The sequence below is a fragment of the Acomys russatus genome, chromosome 15, assembly GCF_903995435.1.
Source record: "Acomys russatus chromosome 15, mAcoRus1.1, whole genome shotgun sequence".
Lineage (NCBI taxonomy): Eukaryota > Metazoa > Chordata > Mammalia > Rodentia > Muridae > Acomys > Acomys russatus.
Window position 1 is genome coordinate 62,175,184 of NC_067151.1, and position 17,377 is coordinate 62,192,560.

Sequence of the window (17,377 nt, forward strand, 5' to 3'; positions counted from 1 at the left end):
CTTGGATCGAGCGTGGACAGAATTGGGCTCGAGCCTTCTCTCCCTTCTTCGCTGTCCTCCGGCCTCAGGTCTGTGGCCTGGCTTTGTGGGGGTTGTGTGAGCCGGCTCCTCCGGCTTACCCAGTCCCCGATCCCCGGGAGGCGCCAGCCGCAGGAGCGTACATCACACTTTATTAAACAAGAAGGCGGGCTGCATCCCTTCACTCGCCATAGGCGGTATCGTCGTTGCTGTCGCTGTAGGCGGAGGAAGAGAGCTCCTCGCGGGGCGTGCACACCGGGCACCGCTGTCGCATGTCGTCCCAGCACGACCGGCAGTACACGGCCTGGCAGCCCGGCGTGGGGCACACGTAGGACTCCCGCGTCTCCGGTGCCTGGCACACTACGCAGCGCCGACGCGTCAGGCGGCGCAGGAGAGTGTCCACCAGGTGGTGGCGCTGTTGGGGGGCGAGGCGGGTCGGTTAATGCCAGGTGGGTTGAGCAGGAAGGGTTGTCAGTGGCACTGGGCAGCTGTTAATGTGTGAAGTCCTAAGGCCTGGCAGTGCTATTTTGGAGGAAGCTGGGATGGAGGGGAAGAGCCCTGGAGGGCGAGGATGCAGTGGAAGTGAGTCTTAAGAGCCTCCTTGTCTTCCATGATGGAGTGCGGAGCCTGCCACACCCAAACTCCCCGAGGGTGACCTGCAACTACTATCATGTACACACGTAGAGCAGTTTAATTTGGTTTTTACAGTGAGACTTAAAAGGGACTAGAGCAGACAGATTAAGGTTATTTGCACCTTACAGGTGGGCTGGAGAGATGGCTCAGTGGTTAAGAACCCTGGCTGCTCTTCTCAAGGACCCAGGTTTGAATCATAGCACCGGCGTTGTCTGTAATGCCAGCACTCGGGAGGCAGAGGCAGGTGGATCTGTGTAAGTTAAGAGGCCAGTCTGGTCTACACAGTGAGTCCAGGACAGCCGAGGCTACATAGAGAAACCCTGTCTCGGGGGGAAAAAAAATCGAGCTCCAGGCAATCCGAAGATCTCCTGGCCTCTCTGGGCCACTAGTCACCCATGAGGTGCACAGATATATGTGTAGGGAAAACCCCCATTCACATTAAATAAATAAATAAATGAAAGTTTGGCTATCCTGGACTCACTCTGTAGACCAGGCTGGCCTCAAACTCACAGCGACCCACCTGCCTCTGCCTCTGCCTCCCCAGTGCTGGGATTAAAGGCATGAGCCACCACCGCCCAGCTTAAATGATTAAGTTTTTAAGTCCAGGGCAGCCAAGGCTACCCAGAGAAGCCCTGTCTCAAAAAAAAAGAAAAAGAAAAAAGAAAAGAAAAAAGAAAAAGAAAAGAAAAGAAAAAATAAAAATATCTCAGAACGATGGTGTAACTTTGCTAAGGCAGCTCTCAGCCAAGCAACCAAATCACAAATTTGCTATCACTCCGCTGAGCACCCCACTTTCTGAATGCCCCCTTCATACACTTGCTTAAGAAATCCCTGAGGCCCCACTTCCTGCCTGATAAGAGCAGGTCTGGGCTCGGCCTTCAGAGCGCTTCATGGTCTGATACTTTTCTAGCCTCAGTCTGCCACCCTGGGTCCTGCCACTGGTGTGTTGCTTTCCTTAGCTAGCCTTTGGCCTTTGACATTTCCTTTGGTCTCTGAGTTTTTCTCACATCTCGTTCCTCCAGCTTAGAATACATATCCTTCCTACTTCATCTGGCCATTCAAGCTCAGTTTACTTAAGGACCAGGCCAAGGAATCACAGCCTGTTGATGCCATGTTCGTGTGTGCATGTGTGACAGTCAGAGGACAACTTTCGGGAGTCCTTCTACCATGTGAATGGGCTTGAATTCAGGTCACCAGGCTTGGTGGCAGGTACCTTTACCCACTTGGCTATCTTACCAGTCTCATTTTTCTGCTTGTAATGTTGGTACCTATACAAAGAGACTGTAGGAAACAATCCAAATTTTGTTTTTGGGTTGTTTCAGTTTGGTTTGGTTTTTCAAGACAGGGTTTCTCTGTGTTAGCCTTGGCTGTCTGGGACTCACGTTGTAGACCAGACTGGCCTCGAACTCATAGAGATCCGCCTGCCTTTGCCTCCCTTGTGCTGGGATTAAAGGCGTGTGCCACCACGCCTGGCCTTTTTAAAAATATTTATTTATTTATTTATTATGTATACAGTGTTCTGCCTGCATGGACACCTGCATGCCATATCACATTACAGATAGTTATGAGCCACCATGTGGGTGCTGGGAATTGAACTCAGGACCTCTGGAAGAGCTGTCAGTGCTCTTAACCTCTGAGCCATCTCTCCAGCCCCCAGTTACCACTCTTAACCAAGCTGAAGAATAGCCTCAGGGTTCTGTCTACACTCTCCATTCTTGCAAGGAAGAAACAGACACAGTGAGGACCACAGGCTATAGGAACGGCTTCAGGGGGTGTGGACTCAAACCTGGTTCCTACTACATGACTTTCAAAGATCACAGGTTCCCTCACAGACCCCTGACCTCTGACCTCTGACCTCCAGCCTCCTCTCCCTTTTCTGCAATTGCCTTGGGCTTGTCTTCAGCTTCTCTCTGATCAGTATCACTTGCTTTCCTACATACAGACCGTCAGATCTGACTTCCCCTTTCTGCCACTTCCTAAAGGCCTATTGATGTCTTGATATATGCTGAGCATTGAGTTTCAGAGATAGACAAAGCCCTGACCTCCAGAAGCTGGACACCTGCATTGTGGCAGACCCACTCGGCTCCACTAGGCCTGGGGCACAGAGCGTACTGGGTATACTAAAGGATGCCCCTTCTCTGAGAGATTTCAGACCCAGCGGACCGCTGGCAGGCAGGCTTGCTAGGGACAGTACTTACATGAGCCCTCTGCCGATGCACCCGACGAATAATGGCGGCCCTCCTCAGTTTAGTGAAAGCCGCTCTCTTCCTCAGTAGCTCATTGTAGAGGAACAGGACTCGCTTCTTCTCTCGCTGAAGTGTGGGGAACGAGAAGAACAGAGCTGATGATAGAGCAGGGAGGGACACGGTGCTGGTAGGGGCCTGTGTGTGTGCACGCACGCCTTTGGGCCTGTGGGAGTTGTCTGGGAGTTCACCTTAGGGAAGTAGAAGGCTGCTATGACCCTCCGGAGCCGGTAGCCAAAAGCCTGCGCGAGGCAGAGACACACAAGTAGGCAGGTTGGCAGCGAAGTTTCCCAGTAGGCCTTGGCATCCAGGCCTATAGGTTGAGGCAGGCAGGCTGCGGGTAGGGAGAGGCAGGCTGTTAGCAATCTGGTCAGGGCCAGCTGAGGGACAGGGCAGCAGAGTCGATCTCCCCACTCTGGTAGGAGTGGGCTTGCAGTTTGCCTTCCCCGCCTCTTCTCCTCCGTCTTGCATAGCTGTCTCCATCAATACCATAGCTGCTCACTACCTGTCCCTCCACCCCACCCTCACCACCTCTATAGGCTGTTTGATCTCCATTTGATTATGGCAGAAAGGTCTACTGGACAAGTGGGCGGGACCTCGAAGCTCTGGCAACCGTTTTTCTCTGATCCAAGCTTGTCTGGGCTCTGATTTTTCCCCCAGTTCATGGACACCAAACCCTTTGTCTCCACTTCCCAAGTCCAGCCTTCAACCCTACTCTGTTATCTCCCGACCGCTCGCCCCCTGTCCTTGCCCTGGGCTCCCCAGCTCCCAGCCTTCAGCATTGCTCACGCATGTTGTTTGATTCCACCAGTCCTGTATCCGAGGAGGTGTTCAGGGCTCCAATGGTTTTCCGAAGAAGTCTGGCAAGCATGGAGTCTCCTTCAACCTTCACCTCCAGTTTGTGGCTGCCTGGTCAGGGTGGAGAAAGGGTTTCCGGCAAAAGCTGGAGTGCAGGGGCTGAGGGCTGGGTCAGGAGAAGGAGGGAAAGGCTGCAGAAGAGGACGAGGCAGAAGGGACAGGGCTTGTCGCTTAGGCCGCAGCCTGGGTCCGAGCTCACTGCGGAAAGAGTACTGCAGGAAGGAGTGCTGGCGGATGGTGTCAAAGACGGAGTAGAGCGCCCAGTCCAGCCCACACAGCACCAGCAGCAGGAGCAGGATGGGCAGTGTTTCCAGGAGTTCCCTCGCCTGTGGGGAGCCCAGGTAGGAAGAGTTGGGTGGCCCCCGTTTTGGCTTGGAGTGTTCCAGGCTCTTTGCCTTCCACCCTCAGTGTCCCACCTGCAGGTCATCACCCGTTCCCAGGCCTGTCCCTACTCTAGTCTCACCACGTTGCGCATTTCTGAGGCCTGGATAGTAGGCTTGAAAGGGAAGATAACAGATCTCTTTTCTGCTTTGCGGAGTGGCAACAGACTCTGTTTGCCCTGAAAAAAAAGGGGGGGGGTGTATGTGTGTGTGAGGGGAGACTAGGGACTAGAGGGTGGCTGGCTCAGAGGTCAGGAGTGCTAGCTGCTCTTTCATAGCCCCCAGTTCAGTTCCCAGCACCCACATTAGGTAGCTCCAAACTGCCTGTAACTCCATTTATAGGGGACCCAACACCCACTGCTGCTCTCTGAGGGCATGACATACATGCACATGGCACACATAGAGACAAACAGGCACCCACATATACATTAAAAAATATGCCATCTGGGCAGTGGTGGAGCACGCCTTTAATCCCAGCACTCGGGAGGCAGAAGCAGGCAGATCTCTGTGAGTTCGAGGCCAGCCTGGTCTACAAAGTGAGTCCAAACAGCCAAGACTACACAAAGATACCTTGTCTGGAAAAACAAAACAACAAAAAATCTCCATAGGTTAAAGACCCTAAATGTCTTCACTCCCCTGGAGTATGAAGCCCATACAGGACACAGTGGCGCTCTCTGTCATGGCTGAGCTCCCCTACCAGCTTCTTCCTGCGTGCATCGATCTGGTAGAAGTAGGTGCTGATGTAGATGTTGTCAAAGCGGATGTCCCAGTTGTAGCTATCCATGTAGGAGAAGGATCTGCAGAGGCATAGACAGGCCCGGCTCCATCTCCTGCATCAGTGTCTCCCATCCACACTGAACCGTGGGCTTCGTTTAGACATCAGATCAACTGACATTCACTGAGCATCCCGTGTCTGAAGCCTGGGCGATGAAGGAAGCAGGCTCCACCCTGCCTTCTGGTTCTGCCGTAGAAGATGTCCACCCATGTGCTTGCTGAGACCCAACAGAGGAAGGCGTGAACAGTCTGTGCGCTCGGGGCTGATGTGTATCTTACAAGATGAGTGAAGTGGCCGCACAGAGTCAGAAAGCCCTCCAGACTGCAGGAATCACTCGGTACTATGGCTCCTACATTCGCTTTTATTTATTTGTTTGTTTGTTTGTTTGTGTGCTTGCTTGCCTTTGAAACAAGGTCTCACAATGTAGCCCAGGCTGACCTCAAATTCATAGTGCTGGGATTAAAAGTATTCTCCACCATGCCTTTCAGATTTCTCTGCTGCACAGCTCAAACAAAACACATATCCAGGCATCTCCTGACTTTCCAGCATATCCTTGCCCTTCCTGACTTCCCTTGAGCTGTGTATGTGGAGACATGCGTGCTCATACGTGTTCTCTGTGTAGCTCCCAAGTCCCATAAAATGTTTGCTTCCTAGGGAAAACATTGCAGAAGTATCCTGGAGTGGTAGCACATGCCTATAATCCCAGCGCTCAGGGAGACAGAGGTAAGAGGATCTCTGTAAGTTCGAGGATGGCCTGGTGTACAAAGCAAGTGCAGGGCAGCCAAGGCTACACAGAGAAATGCTGTCTCAAAAAACAAAAAAAATACCAAACCAAAATAAAGTTTCAGAAGTAATTAAGCTGTAAAATGTGAAACATAATTCCCCTTTTAAAGAACAATGCCATTGGGGTTCTAAAAAAAAAAAAAAAAAAAAAAAAAAAATCCAAAGATAGACTGGGGCGCCCCCTTGTGGAAAAACCTATCACTGCAGTGCTGGATTTCCCAGGCTGCGAACAACCCCCCCCCCCATCACCACCCCCCACCCCATCACCACCCCCACCCCCCCGCAGCTCTGTCCTGTTTCTGAGTGATCTCACCCAGGTTAAAAGCCTGGCAGTGACTTTAGACTCTCTTCCCTCCCCAAAGCTTGGCTTTGACAACTGCTGTGCCTTTCCACTTCCTTCCATTTTGGGCCATCTTCCTGCCCTGCCTTGCTCTGTCCTGGCTCCCTAACCTTTGACCTAGCCTGGTCTCTGCCCCTGTCTTCCCACCCCCACCATATTCCCCACCCTCATCCATCTTGTGGCCACCTTCCTGTTCAGGGCCTTCCTGCAGGGGCTTTCCAAATGCTTCTAAGCCAAGCCATTCTCAGCTCGGCCCTCCACCCCAGCCACTGCCCAGAAAACTGCAGATGCCAAGGTCTTTACTCAAAGCACTACCCTTCCTTCCCGTGACCACAGATCCCCACCTGCAGCTTTCTGGCGCTCAGATGTGCGCCTCCTCTCCCCTGTGTAACCTCCCCAGCTCCCATATCTGTCCCCATAGCCAGCCCACAGTAGAGCCCTTGAGCCATCTGTGTCTCCTGGGTGACCTTTTTTTACCACTTCAACTAGAGCAGGAGTGTCTCCAGGGTAGCAATATGGCTTTTTCACCTTTGTCCTTCCACAGGGCCCTGGGTACCCATGTAATCATTCACCTGGGGCCACTCTAGTCTGAAGAACAGGGGTAGCCAGCAAGGGTCCCTATGGCTGCCTTCGCCCAGCTCCTGCCCCACCCAGATACGCGAGGGTGGAGAAGAGGAGGAGAAGGTCCAGAAGTCAGCGGGAGAGCCTGAGCAGAGCGAGGCCAGGCTAGCCCCAGGCAGACACAGGGGTGGGTAGGGCTGAGGACTTTGTTCTAAATGGACTGAAGGGAGCTGCCAACACAGCAGGCGGCAGGGAATGAAAGCAAAACTGGATGATAAAAATGGCACAAAGTCAGAGCCAAGGGGAACATGAAGGGCAAGGGAAAAGGAAAAAAAAAGTCTACAGTCAAAGCTAAGTGTGTGTGTGTGTGTGTGTGTGTGTGTGTGTGTGTGTGTGTGTGTGTGTGAAAGCCAGTGTTACTGGTAGGTCCCGGAAGGAGGCAGACACATGAAGATGGTTGCTTGTTTGTTTGTTTGTTGTTGGGCTTTGTTTTGTTTTGTTTTTGTTTTTTGAGACAGGGTCTGTGTTAGCCTTGGCTGTCCTGGACTTGCTTTGTAGACCAGGCTGGCCTCAAAGCTCACAGTGATCCACCTGCCTCTGCCTCCCAAGTGCTGGGATTAAAGGTGTGCACCACCATCGCCTGGCTTTTTTTTTTTTTTTTTTTAAGATTTATTTATTTATTATGTATATAGTGCTCTGCATGCATGTATGCCTGCATGACAGAAGAGGGCATCAGATCACATTATAGATGGTTGTGAGCCACCAAGTGGTTACTGGGAATTGAACTTAGGACCTCTGGAAGAGCTGTCAGTGCTCTTAACCACTGAGCCATCTTTCCAGCCCAAGATGGTTGCTTTTTAAAGAAATCAGTAATATCTCTCCATACAAAATGCCGTGTCCATTAACTGTGGAAACAGGCAAATTAAGAGTCAGATTCTGAGCTGGGCGGTGGTGGCGCATGCCTTTAAAGCACTCGGGAGACAGAGGCAAGTGGATCACTGTGAGTTCAAGGACAGCCTGGTCTAAAAAGCAAGTCTAGGACAGCCAGTGCTACACAGAGAAATCTTGTCTCGAAAAACCAAACCAAACCAAAACAAAACAAAAAAGTCAGATTCTGAATTAGGGGTGTCGGCTCTGCATCTCCTATACCAGGGCTCCCATCCCGGGGTAGAGGAAGGCGCAACAGGTGGGGCCTGTGACTCACGCATGGAAGACCAGCAGGAAGGTGCAAGACAGGAGCACGTGCAGCAGCCCCACAGCCCACTGCAAATGAGCCTCCTGCTGTCGAACGTAGTCCCTCACCTCCGTGCTCACGTGCTCCCAGCTCGTGTTGACACCCAACACCGCGGCCTGCTTCTCTTCCTGGGAAGGGAACGGTTGGTCACAAACAGCAGCCCACTGCAGCCTTGCCGTGTACCCCACCAGCCTCTTGGTGACACATTCCCACTGACCCCCTACTTAAGGCCCTGAGTCCCCCAGGACCTCTAGGGGCTGTCACTTCACCTGCCCACCAGTCTGTCAGTCCGTCTTCCCTGAACCCACGTTGGTTGACACCATCTCATGCCGAAAGCCAGTTGCGTACACTCCACAGGATGGCAGGATCGCCGCCCCTCCTCCACACTCAGGCACCTCTTCCCTAGGCCTCTCACTGTCCTGTCCGGATCCTTGATGCCTTCCTCCCCGCCTGCTCCCTTTCTGTTTTATCCCCCTATCCCACACCTCTGCCTCCTACCTTAATATCAATATTGGCTGAGAATTCTCCATACAGACCATGAATAGACTGGTTGAGCGAGTCATAGGTTTGCCCAAAGTTGCCTTCCACTGGGATGCGTTTGTGACACCAGACCTCCATCACTGGTGGTAGACAGTGGGGCCAAGTCAGGGCCTCTTCCTCCAGGCTGCATGCCTGGCCTGGCTGCCCTGCCTTGAGCCTCTTACTCTAGGTGTTTTGTTTTGTTTTTGTTTTGTTTTGTTTTGTCCTTGACTTTCCTGGGCACCCACCCCTCCCTACTCTGCTAGCCCTGGCTCCTCCCATCCAGCAACAAGGCCCGATGCCTCCCATCTGTTCTTAACCATCCCAAATACTGACAGCAGAGTCCAGCATTTCTAGAGCAGTTCCTCTGGGTACCACTGCTGTTAGGGCTTGGCAATGCATCTGCCCATTTAAATCTCAAAACCCTTACGGAGATGAGAACTATTATTATATCTGTCTTTCCAGTGGGGAGAGATAGAGGGTTCAGAGCTTAGCTGAGACTCATTGGCACCACAAAGCAGGGAGTAGGCAGTGGGTGCATGCGCCTTATACTTACACTTTATACCCACTGCGGGCCCTAAGGAGTCCTCTCCTTTAACCCGGGACCCCAACCCTATCCTGCCACTGACCCTTGGCAATGCTACAGAAGAACTTGAATTTCATTGGCAGGCAGAGCAGGTGGTTCAGGAGTGGGACCCAGATGCGTTGCATGCACTGTTGGTGCTTTTTCTCGAACCATCGGTGGCAGCTGATGATGGCCTTGTCTACTACATCTGTGGCCGAGAGACAGGGGTGACTGAGGTTTCCCATGCCCTGGCCTGGAGCCTGGTCCTCAAGTCTGCCCCACCCTGCCCTGCTCAGGAATGGTCCTCACAAGAGCAGCGCAGCCTGGTCTTCAGCTCGTACCTCTTCTGGGTGGACAGGTGGTGCCTGCCTACCGGGGCTCCGCGGGTCTCTGTGCCTGGGCCTGTGTCCGTGGCATTGTCCTCAGGTGAATAGCCAATGTCACTCTTCACCTGGACATCCAGGTCCTCAAAGGAGGTAGAGATGTTCCAAGTCTCCGCTTTCAATGAGTCTTTGCTGGCCTGGGGTTAGGAAGGTGGGAGGAGCGGGGAGGAGAAGTGATGGGGGTGGGATGGGGGAGGGGGTGGGGGAGGGGAGGGGCGGGGCTCACAGACTGCTGCTTCCCAGTCTGTCTTCTAACAATGCCAGCTTAGGGCTCTTACCCAGGCCTACAGGCGTCTAGACCTGAGACAAAGCTTCTCTCCAGTTCCCTACAGCTCTCACACACCCTTTCACATGCACCCTTGCTGCTCTGCCTTGCTCCTCAGCCTCTCAGTTTTTCCTTGGGCCTCCCATCCTCTATCTTCATTGTACAATGGTTCTCAGAATTTTGAATGCTAGCTCTTCAGTTCTCACATCCTCACCACCACCACCCTCCCCCCCCCCACCCCACCCCCGTCCTCACACACCCCCCACCCCGGCGCCCAGGCCTCCCTCTCCCAATCCTCATCTCTCTAACATTCTCAACCCCAAGGCAAATATCCCATTCTCTGGTCCTCTGGTCTTCAAAGGCCAATGTCCCCAATCCCCCAACATTCTAGTCCAGCTGCCAAGCTAGAGTCCTGCCCATGCGTGCATCTGGAGATATGGAGGTATGTACGTCCCAATGGTAGAATGCCCTTCTGGCTTTTAACAACCCAGGATCAGGAAGGACTTTGCAATGTTTGAGGATGGTGGTCCAAAACATACTAGGAGCATCCCCCACTAGGAGCCCATAGATCCAGGGCCATGTTCCCAGACCAACCCAACTCGGTCCTGGGGATAGGGCCTGTCTGTACAGGGTCCTGACCAGCAGGTCCTTGAACACTGCCCGCAAAGGGGCTGTGGAGACACGCCAGGCCGCTCGGGTGTTGTTGATTTGCAGCTCCACAGTGCAGCCCAGGGATGCTATCACTTCGTTGAGGTTGTACTGCAGATTGGCCGCTGGCCCTAGCAGAAGAGGCCCAGTGGGTCACCTCCCTGCAGAGTCAGTCCCTTCTTAGAGCCCCCCCTAGCCCCCTCTCTGCATGCAGACCATGATGGGCTTGAGCAAGTCTGTGAGAGATCTTGCTCCATCCCATAAACTAAGGAGGCCATGAGATGGAAAGGCGGTCTCAGGGAAATGCAGCAAATTGGAACAGTAAAGATGTGACACCCCCTCTCCCACTACACATACACACATCCACACATACACACACACACACACACACACACACACACACACACAGACACACATACACATACACAGACACACAGACTCTGACTCTCTCTCTCTCTCTCTCTCTCTCTCTCTCTCTCTCTCTCTCTCTCTCTCTCTCTCTCCCCTTTCAGCAACATGATCCCCACTGGGTGGTCTGCCCAGGGTCACAGCTTTGGTGTCACCAACTGGCACTCTGGAGCAGCCACTCCTCACCTTTGGAGATGGCAGCCAAGGCATATCCCAGGACAAAGAGTCTGCCTTCTTTGCCCAGCATCTTGGGTACCAACAGGACACTGGCACAGCGGGTATGAGGAGAGGTCCCCCAGCCTATGGCCCCTAAGCCTATTGGGAAATCCAGAAGGTGGGAAAGGAAGTAAGGAGGTAGCCTTATATGCCATCTGTCAGGGCTCACATGCCCCAGCCTTCTCCTGGATCTTCTCAAGCATCATTCTTCCCTCCCTCCCTCCCTCCCTCCTTCCCTCCCCCATCCCTCCCTCCTTCCCTCCCTCCTCCCTCTCCCTCCCTCCCTCCTTCCCTCCCTCCCTCCCTCCTTCCTTCCCTCCCTCCCTCCTTCCCTCCCCCCTCCCTCCCTCCTTCCCTCCCTCCCTCCCTCCCTCCTCCCTCTCCCTCCCTCCCTCCCTCCCTCCCTCCCTCCCTCCCTCCCTCCTTCCCTCTCCCTCCCTCCCTCCCTCCTTCCCTCCCCCCTCCCTCCCTCCCTTCCTTCTCCTACCAGCCCTTTATAGAGTGTAGCTTTATGTCTATCTCTGCAAGGCACTGGGGGAATAGAACAGTCATGGTCACATTTGTGTGTGCCCGTGAGTGTGCATGTGGCTGTCAGGAGCCCACACTTTCCACATCCGGGCTGGATACACATTTACTTTAGGCAGTGAGGGAGCAGAGCAGGCAAAGCAGACATGGAGGAGATGGGCACTGATGCATAAGGCGGTCAGAGGAGCAGTCAGGGCCCACCTGGACATCCTCAGTGCCCTGACGCGCACAGGAGTCAAAATCTCCACCCTTCCCGCATGGTAGCCCTTTAATCATGTGTGGTTGGTAGGTTACAGCAATTGCGCATGTGGTCTCTGCAAGGAGACAGTGAGCTCTGAGAAGCTCGTAATCCGGAGAGAAAGACAGACTAGTAAGCAAATGACTACCATGGGACAGACGTGCTCAGTGCGGCAGGGAGGGGCTTAGGGAGAGAGCTGTGGAGCTGAGGAGGGTGTGGGTATTTCTGCAGGGAGGGGTGGGGCCGGGAAGGCCGGACAAAGGAGATGATGTGTCAGCTGGGCCTGAGAGATGAGTAACTGTCGTTAGGAGACACAGATGGCAGCCCAGGACAAAGGAACAGCATGAGCTAGTCAGAGAACAAGAAGATCCCCAGTGGACGTGGAGTTTTTGCCCAGTGATGGCCAAAGCAAACCCTCAAACTTATCCTCCCACCCTGTCCACTGGTCTCCCACAGTCCTGGTCATCACTCATGGGAACTCGAGCTCACTGTTGTTGCAATGCTAGGGTCCAGCCCTGTGCGCGTGTGTGAAGTGTTTTGCCTTTGAGCTGTACCCCTAGCACTGGACTGAAACTCCCCTTTATCTGTTTTTTTTTTTTTTTTTTTTTTTTGGTTTTTTCGAGACAGGGTTTCTCTGTGTAGCCTTGGCCATCCTGGACTCACTTTGTAGACCAGGCTGGCCTCGAACTCACAGCAATCCGCCTGCCTCTGCTTCCTGAGTGCTGGGATTAAAGGCATGCGCCACCACGCCCGGCTTATCTGTTTCTTATTTTATGTGTTCGGGTGGTTTTGCCTGTATGTGCACCCACCATGAGCGTGCCAAGAGCGTGCGTTGGATCCCTGGAGCTAGAGCTATATTCACGAGCTGTTCGACGCGAGTGCCGGGAATAGAACCCAGATCCTCTGGGAGAACAGCCAGGGCTCTTAGCTGCTGAGCCATCCTTGCAGCCCATGGACAGGGCCTTTCTAACTCATCTTCGTACTTTCTCGCTGCCTTCCACTTCAGTGGCCAGGATGATTCTAATAAAAGCGTAACTCGGATCACGGCCCTTCCCTCTTTCAGTCCTGACTTCCCGCTCCTCTTGATGGACAATTTCCGAACCACGTGACATGCTTCATAGGCCCGGGTGATCGGCCCCTCCCACCTTCTGCAGTGATCCCAGGCCACTGAGTCTGGCCCATAGAAATCCACAGGGCCCTGGCCGGTGCCCATTTCTCACTAGGTCTTCAAGTTGTTGTTACCCTGTGCCCTGCCAGTGGCATTCCTCCCCCATGGCTGCACCTAGACATACAGGTTTGTGGCAGACCCTGGATGCCACCCAGCAGGTTTTTTTTTCCCCTTCTGCCTTCTCACTTTGCTAATACAACCTAGATTTTGTTCCAGGACAATAGGCTGGTTCTGCCCTGGCCCCTGGGGGTTGAGTCTGGGTTTGCCCAAACCAATCTGTGCATTACAGGGCAGTGAGAGAGACTTGTTCTGTGGCCTTGGCTTTTTGGCCAAAGACTCCAGCTGACACAACAGCTGACAGATCGCTGCTTTATGTCCCTGAGGCTCCTTCAGTGTCACCCAGAGGGGAAAACTCAGTGTTTTATTTCTCTACCTGACAGTTTATAGAAGGAGAGAGATCTGGGTCTAGTGTCACATGCCTATCACCTCAGCTATTCAAGAGGCTGAGGCAAGAGGATAGAAAAGTTTAAGGCCTACCTGGTCCACAGAGCATGCTCACAGTTGGCCAGATCAACTCCGGGAGACCATGTCTCAAAAAGTAAAGAGGATTGAGGCTGTAGCCCAGAGTGGGTTTGATTCCCAAAACCAAAACTAGGTGTCATGATGGTATATGCCTTTTAATCCTAGCACTAAGAGGTGGTGGTGGCAGAAGAATCAAAAGTTCAAGGCCATCCTTAGCTACGTATCAAGTTAGAGGATAGTCTGGGATATATGAGACCCTGCCCAAAAAAATAAAATGGGGCAGGGAGTGGGGGGGGGGAGAAGAAAAAGAAGGAGGAAGAGGTGGAAGAGGAGAATGCTGGAGAGATGGCTCAGCAGTTAATAGCACTGGCTACTCTTCCAAAGGACCTGGGTTCAATTCCCAGCACCCACATGACAGCTCACAACTGTCTGTAACTCCAATTCCAGGTGATCTGATACCCTCACACAGACACTCATATAGGCCAAACACCAAATAAATAAATACATTTAAAGGAGGAGGAGGAAGAGGAGGAAGAGGAGGAAAGGAAGGAAGGAAGGAAGGAAGGAAGAAAAAGGAGAGCTGGGTATGATGGTGCATGCTTTTAACACCAGAACTTGGGAGGCAGGCAGATCTCTGTGTGTTCCAGCTGCCTTGGTTTACATAGCTAGTTCCAGGCGAGAACATCACAGGTCAGGTCAAGACCCTCTAGGGACTGTCACAGGAAGGGATAGTGTTTTGTCCCCTGTGGGCTGGATTCCTGCAGGACTGTAGCAGCTGGCCAGATCCCAGAGTGTGGAACTTCTCTCTAGAGGAAAAGGCAACTACAAGGTACATAGCAGCCCTGAAGGCAGCAGGCCTGGCACTCTCCACCTACAAGGACAGCCTGCTGGGGCTCAGGTTGGATGCACATTTCAAAGAAGGAGCCTGTGGTGGGCTGAGAGAAGAGAAGGGGGCTCCATCTGAGGGCCACTAACAGAACCTGCTGAAAGTCACACTGTGAGGAACCTTCAGTGAGCCTGCCATACTGAGGGCACAGGTGAGGAATTATAACAGCATTTGGTGACATAAGACTTTGGCTCCCTCCCCTTCATAAAAAATAAAAAATTTTAGCCAGGTGTCGTGGCTCACACTTTTAATCCCAGCACTCAGGAGGCAGAGGCAGACGGATCGCTGTGAGTTCCAGGCCAGCCTGGTCTAGAAAGCAAGTTCCAGGACAGTCAGGTCTACACAGAAAAACTCTGTCTCAAAAAAAAAAAAAAAAAAAAAAAGTCTTAATATATAGTCCAGGTTGGTCTCAAATGTACAATCTTCCCGCCTGAGCCTTCTGAGTGCTGGGATGATAAGTACGTGCCACTGGTGGGTAACTCTAGAGCTTTGAAAGGGTTACTGATCAGAGCTGTTAAAATTCTCAAACACAGCTGGGTATGGTAATGCAGGCCTGTAATCCAGGGGAGGCAGAGGCAGGCAGATCTCTATAAATTCAAGGCTAGCCTGGTCTACAAAATGAGTCCGTTGGAGAGATGGCTCAGAGGTTAAGAGCATGGGCTGCTCTTCCAAAGGTCCTGAGTTCAATTCCCAGCAACCACATGGTGGTTCACAACCATCTATAATGAGATCTTCTGGCATGCAGGTGTACATGTAGGCAGAACACTATATATGTAATAAATAAATACATCTTTTAAAAATATTAAAAAAAAAAAAAAGAAAGAAAGAAAAAAGGGGAAAAAATGAGTCCAAGACAGGCAAGGCTACACAGAGAAACCCTGTCTTGAACAAAAACAAAAACAAAAACAAAAAAACCCTCAAACTCTAAAGTCACTCTGTTTTTGTTTTTGTTTATTTTCTCTATTCTTTTTGTCCTGTGTGTGTGTGTGTGCGTATGTTTTCTTTTTGTCTAGCTTTTTGAGACAAAGTCTTACACTACAGCCCAGGCTGTCCTGGAACTCTAGGAAGTGGGATTGCAGGTATAAACGCCCCATACTGTCCTTTCGGGAATTTTTTCTGTGGGACGATACATTTTCTCTGAGGTTAACCCACTTTTACACAGCCCTTCCTAGCCTTCCCTTTCCCTCCGCCCAACACCTCCCCAAACAAATGTCTCCACTCGAAGGTCACCTCCAGAAGTCTTCCCTGGCAGGCTTAGGATCACACCCAACCCTTTCTTTCTCTTCTACCACCTACCCTGTCTCACACTGGGAGGTGAGTAGTTTCTAGTCTTAGAGGCAGGACATTACTTGGCAATCCAGACAGGCCTGGAACATATTGTGTAGGCCAGGCTGATCTTAGATTCGTGGCAATCCTCCTGCCTTCGCCTTATGATTCCTGGGGTTGTAGGTGTGAGCCACCCAGCTAGGCCTGATTTTTATTTTTACTTTATTATTATTATTTTTTACTGTAAACTCCAAAAAAACAGCTGGTGCTTGTCAACTTCCTTTACTTCTGAATCCTCAGGGAGTGAGTAAATATGAGTGGATGGACGGATGAACCGAGTTGCTAAAGAGGGGTAGGACGTGTGCCACAGGCTTTGCCCTCTCCTCTGAGCCTCCCAGATCCCTTTTCTTTTCTTTTTCTTTTTTATTTTCTGAGACATGGTTTCTCTGTGTATCCCTGGCTGTCCTGAACTCACTTTGCAGACCAGGCTGGCCTCGAACTCATAGTGACCTGCCTGTCTCTGCCTCCCAAGTGCTGGGACTAAAGGCGTGCGCCACCACTCCCAGCCCCCATCTTCCTTTTCTAAAGTGTAAGACAAAGCTGAAGTCATGGACTCTGGGGCACAGAAAGAGCAGGCCCCAGTTTCCCCCAGGCCCCTAATGGCCAGCTTTACCCACTTGCCAAGCCGTATAACGCTGTCATCTTCTGCTCCTCGTAAAGGTCCATGGGGTTTACCAGGAGCTGAAAGAGCCCTGAGGGACAGGGTGAAGCCAAAAGTTAGCTTGATAGCTCCAGCCCTGCCCCAACCCTGCCCCTTCTGCTCACACACTTGCCTATGGCCAGGAGACCGCCAGTGCCTGCTCCCAGCAGGAAAGAAGTGGCTGGGAACTCCCCCGGCTGGCGCCATAAGAACCTGCTCCAGGAAACTGGAAGGCCGCAGCGAAGGAGCCTCTGCATGGCTGAAAGGAGCGGGGTTCAGCTCATAGCCTCTTCTTCTGGCTGAATGAGGTTCTTTAAGGTTAAAAACACCCTATTTTTATTTGTGAGTATGAGTGTGCCTGCCTAAGTTTGAGCACATCATGTTTATACGGGTGGTCACAGGGTGTCAGATCACCTGGAGCTACAGTTACAGTTAAAAAAGTATAGGCTTCGGGCTGGAGAGATGGCTCGGAGGTTAAGAGCACTGACTGCTCTTCCAGAGGTCATGAGTTCAATTCCCAGCAACCACATGGTGGCTCATAACCATCTATAATGAGATCTGGTGCCCTCTTCTGGCCGGCAGTTGTACATTCAGGCAGAACATTGTTATACATAGTAAATAAAAAAAATTTTTTTTAAGTGTAAGCTTCCTGGAGTGGGTGTTGGATTCAGGTCCTCTGGGAGAGCAGTAAATATTCTTCACCCCTGAGCCATCTCTCCAGCCCTCAAACTTCAGGATTTGAAGAGGATCAGATGTGGGGGAAGCCTGGTGGCAGGGCTATGGTGTACACTAGAAGAGATGAAGGGTCCTGAAGAATAAGGAAGGAGTGAAGGAAAAAAAAAAAGGCTGTAGGGCTGTAGGGAAGGCAAGAGGGATAGAGGTTTGGAGGGACCCAAAATGGAGGAGAGAGGGCAAGAGACGTCTGTGGGATGCGGGGAAGGGCCAGGGTCTGAGGGCTGTCTCACTGGTGTGGGGCTGTTTCCTTTGCTGCCTCCCCGCTCCGTTCTGTCGCTGTGTAATATTTAGCAGTCTGTGGCTGGGAAGCCCTTTCATCTCAGAAGTGTCTTCAAAGATTCCCAAAGATTCTCTCATCCTTCTGACAAGAGAAAGGAGGTGCCGCCTGTGTCCTTGGCTTCACGCACAGCCCATGACTAGACTGTGTCCTTCAGCTCTCTGAGACCCCGGGACTGGGTACTGGGTTCTGAGACACGCCCATGGCACAAGGCTCGCAGAACCTTAGAAT

General features: G+C 52.1%; 1 protein-coding gene across 1 annotated transcript; it reads right to left on the reverse strand.

The window, feature by feature from the left end:
* Nucleotides 1-47: 47 nt before the first annotated feature.
* Dcst1 (DC-STAMP domain containing 1) lies at nt 48-17,226 on the reverse strand. Its single transcript, XM_051156926.1, has 16 exons — nt 17,100-17,226; nt 16,268-16,393; nt 16,112-16,186; nt 10,800-10,928; nt 10,197-10,336; nt 9,219-9,429; nt 8,974-9,117; nt 8,324-8,445; nt 7,796-7,953; nt 4,830-4,929; nt 4,216-4,311; nt 3,952-4,078; nt 3,684-3,803; nt 3,086-3,228; nt 2,850-2,963; nt 48-433 (listed from the first exon to the last, which is right to left on the reverse strand). Exons 1-16 carry the CDS (start codon nt 17,224-17,226, stop codon nt 200-202), a joined length of 2,166 nt encoding a protein of 721 aa, XP_051012883.1. The 3' UTR covers nt 48-199.
* Between the last annotated feature and the right edge of the window lie 151 nt (nt 17,227-17,377).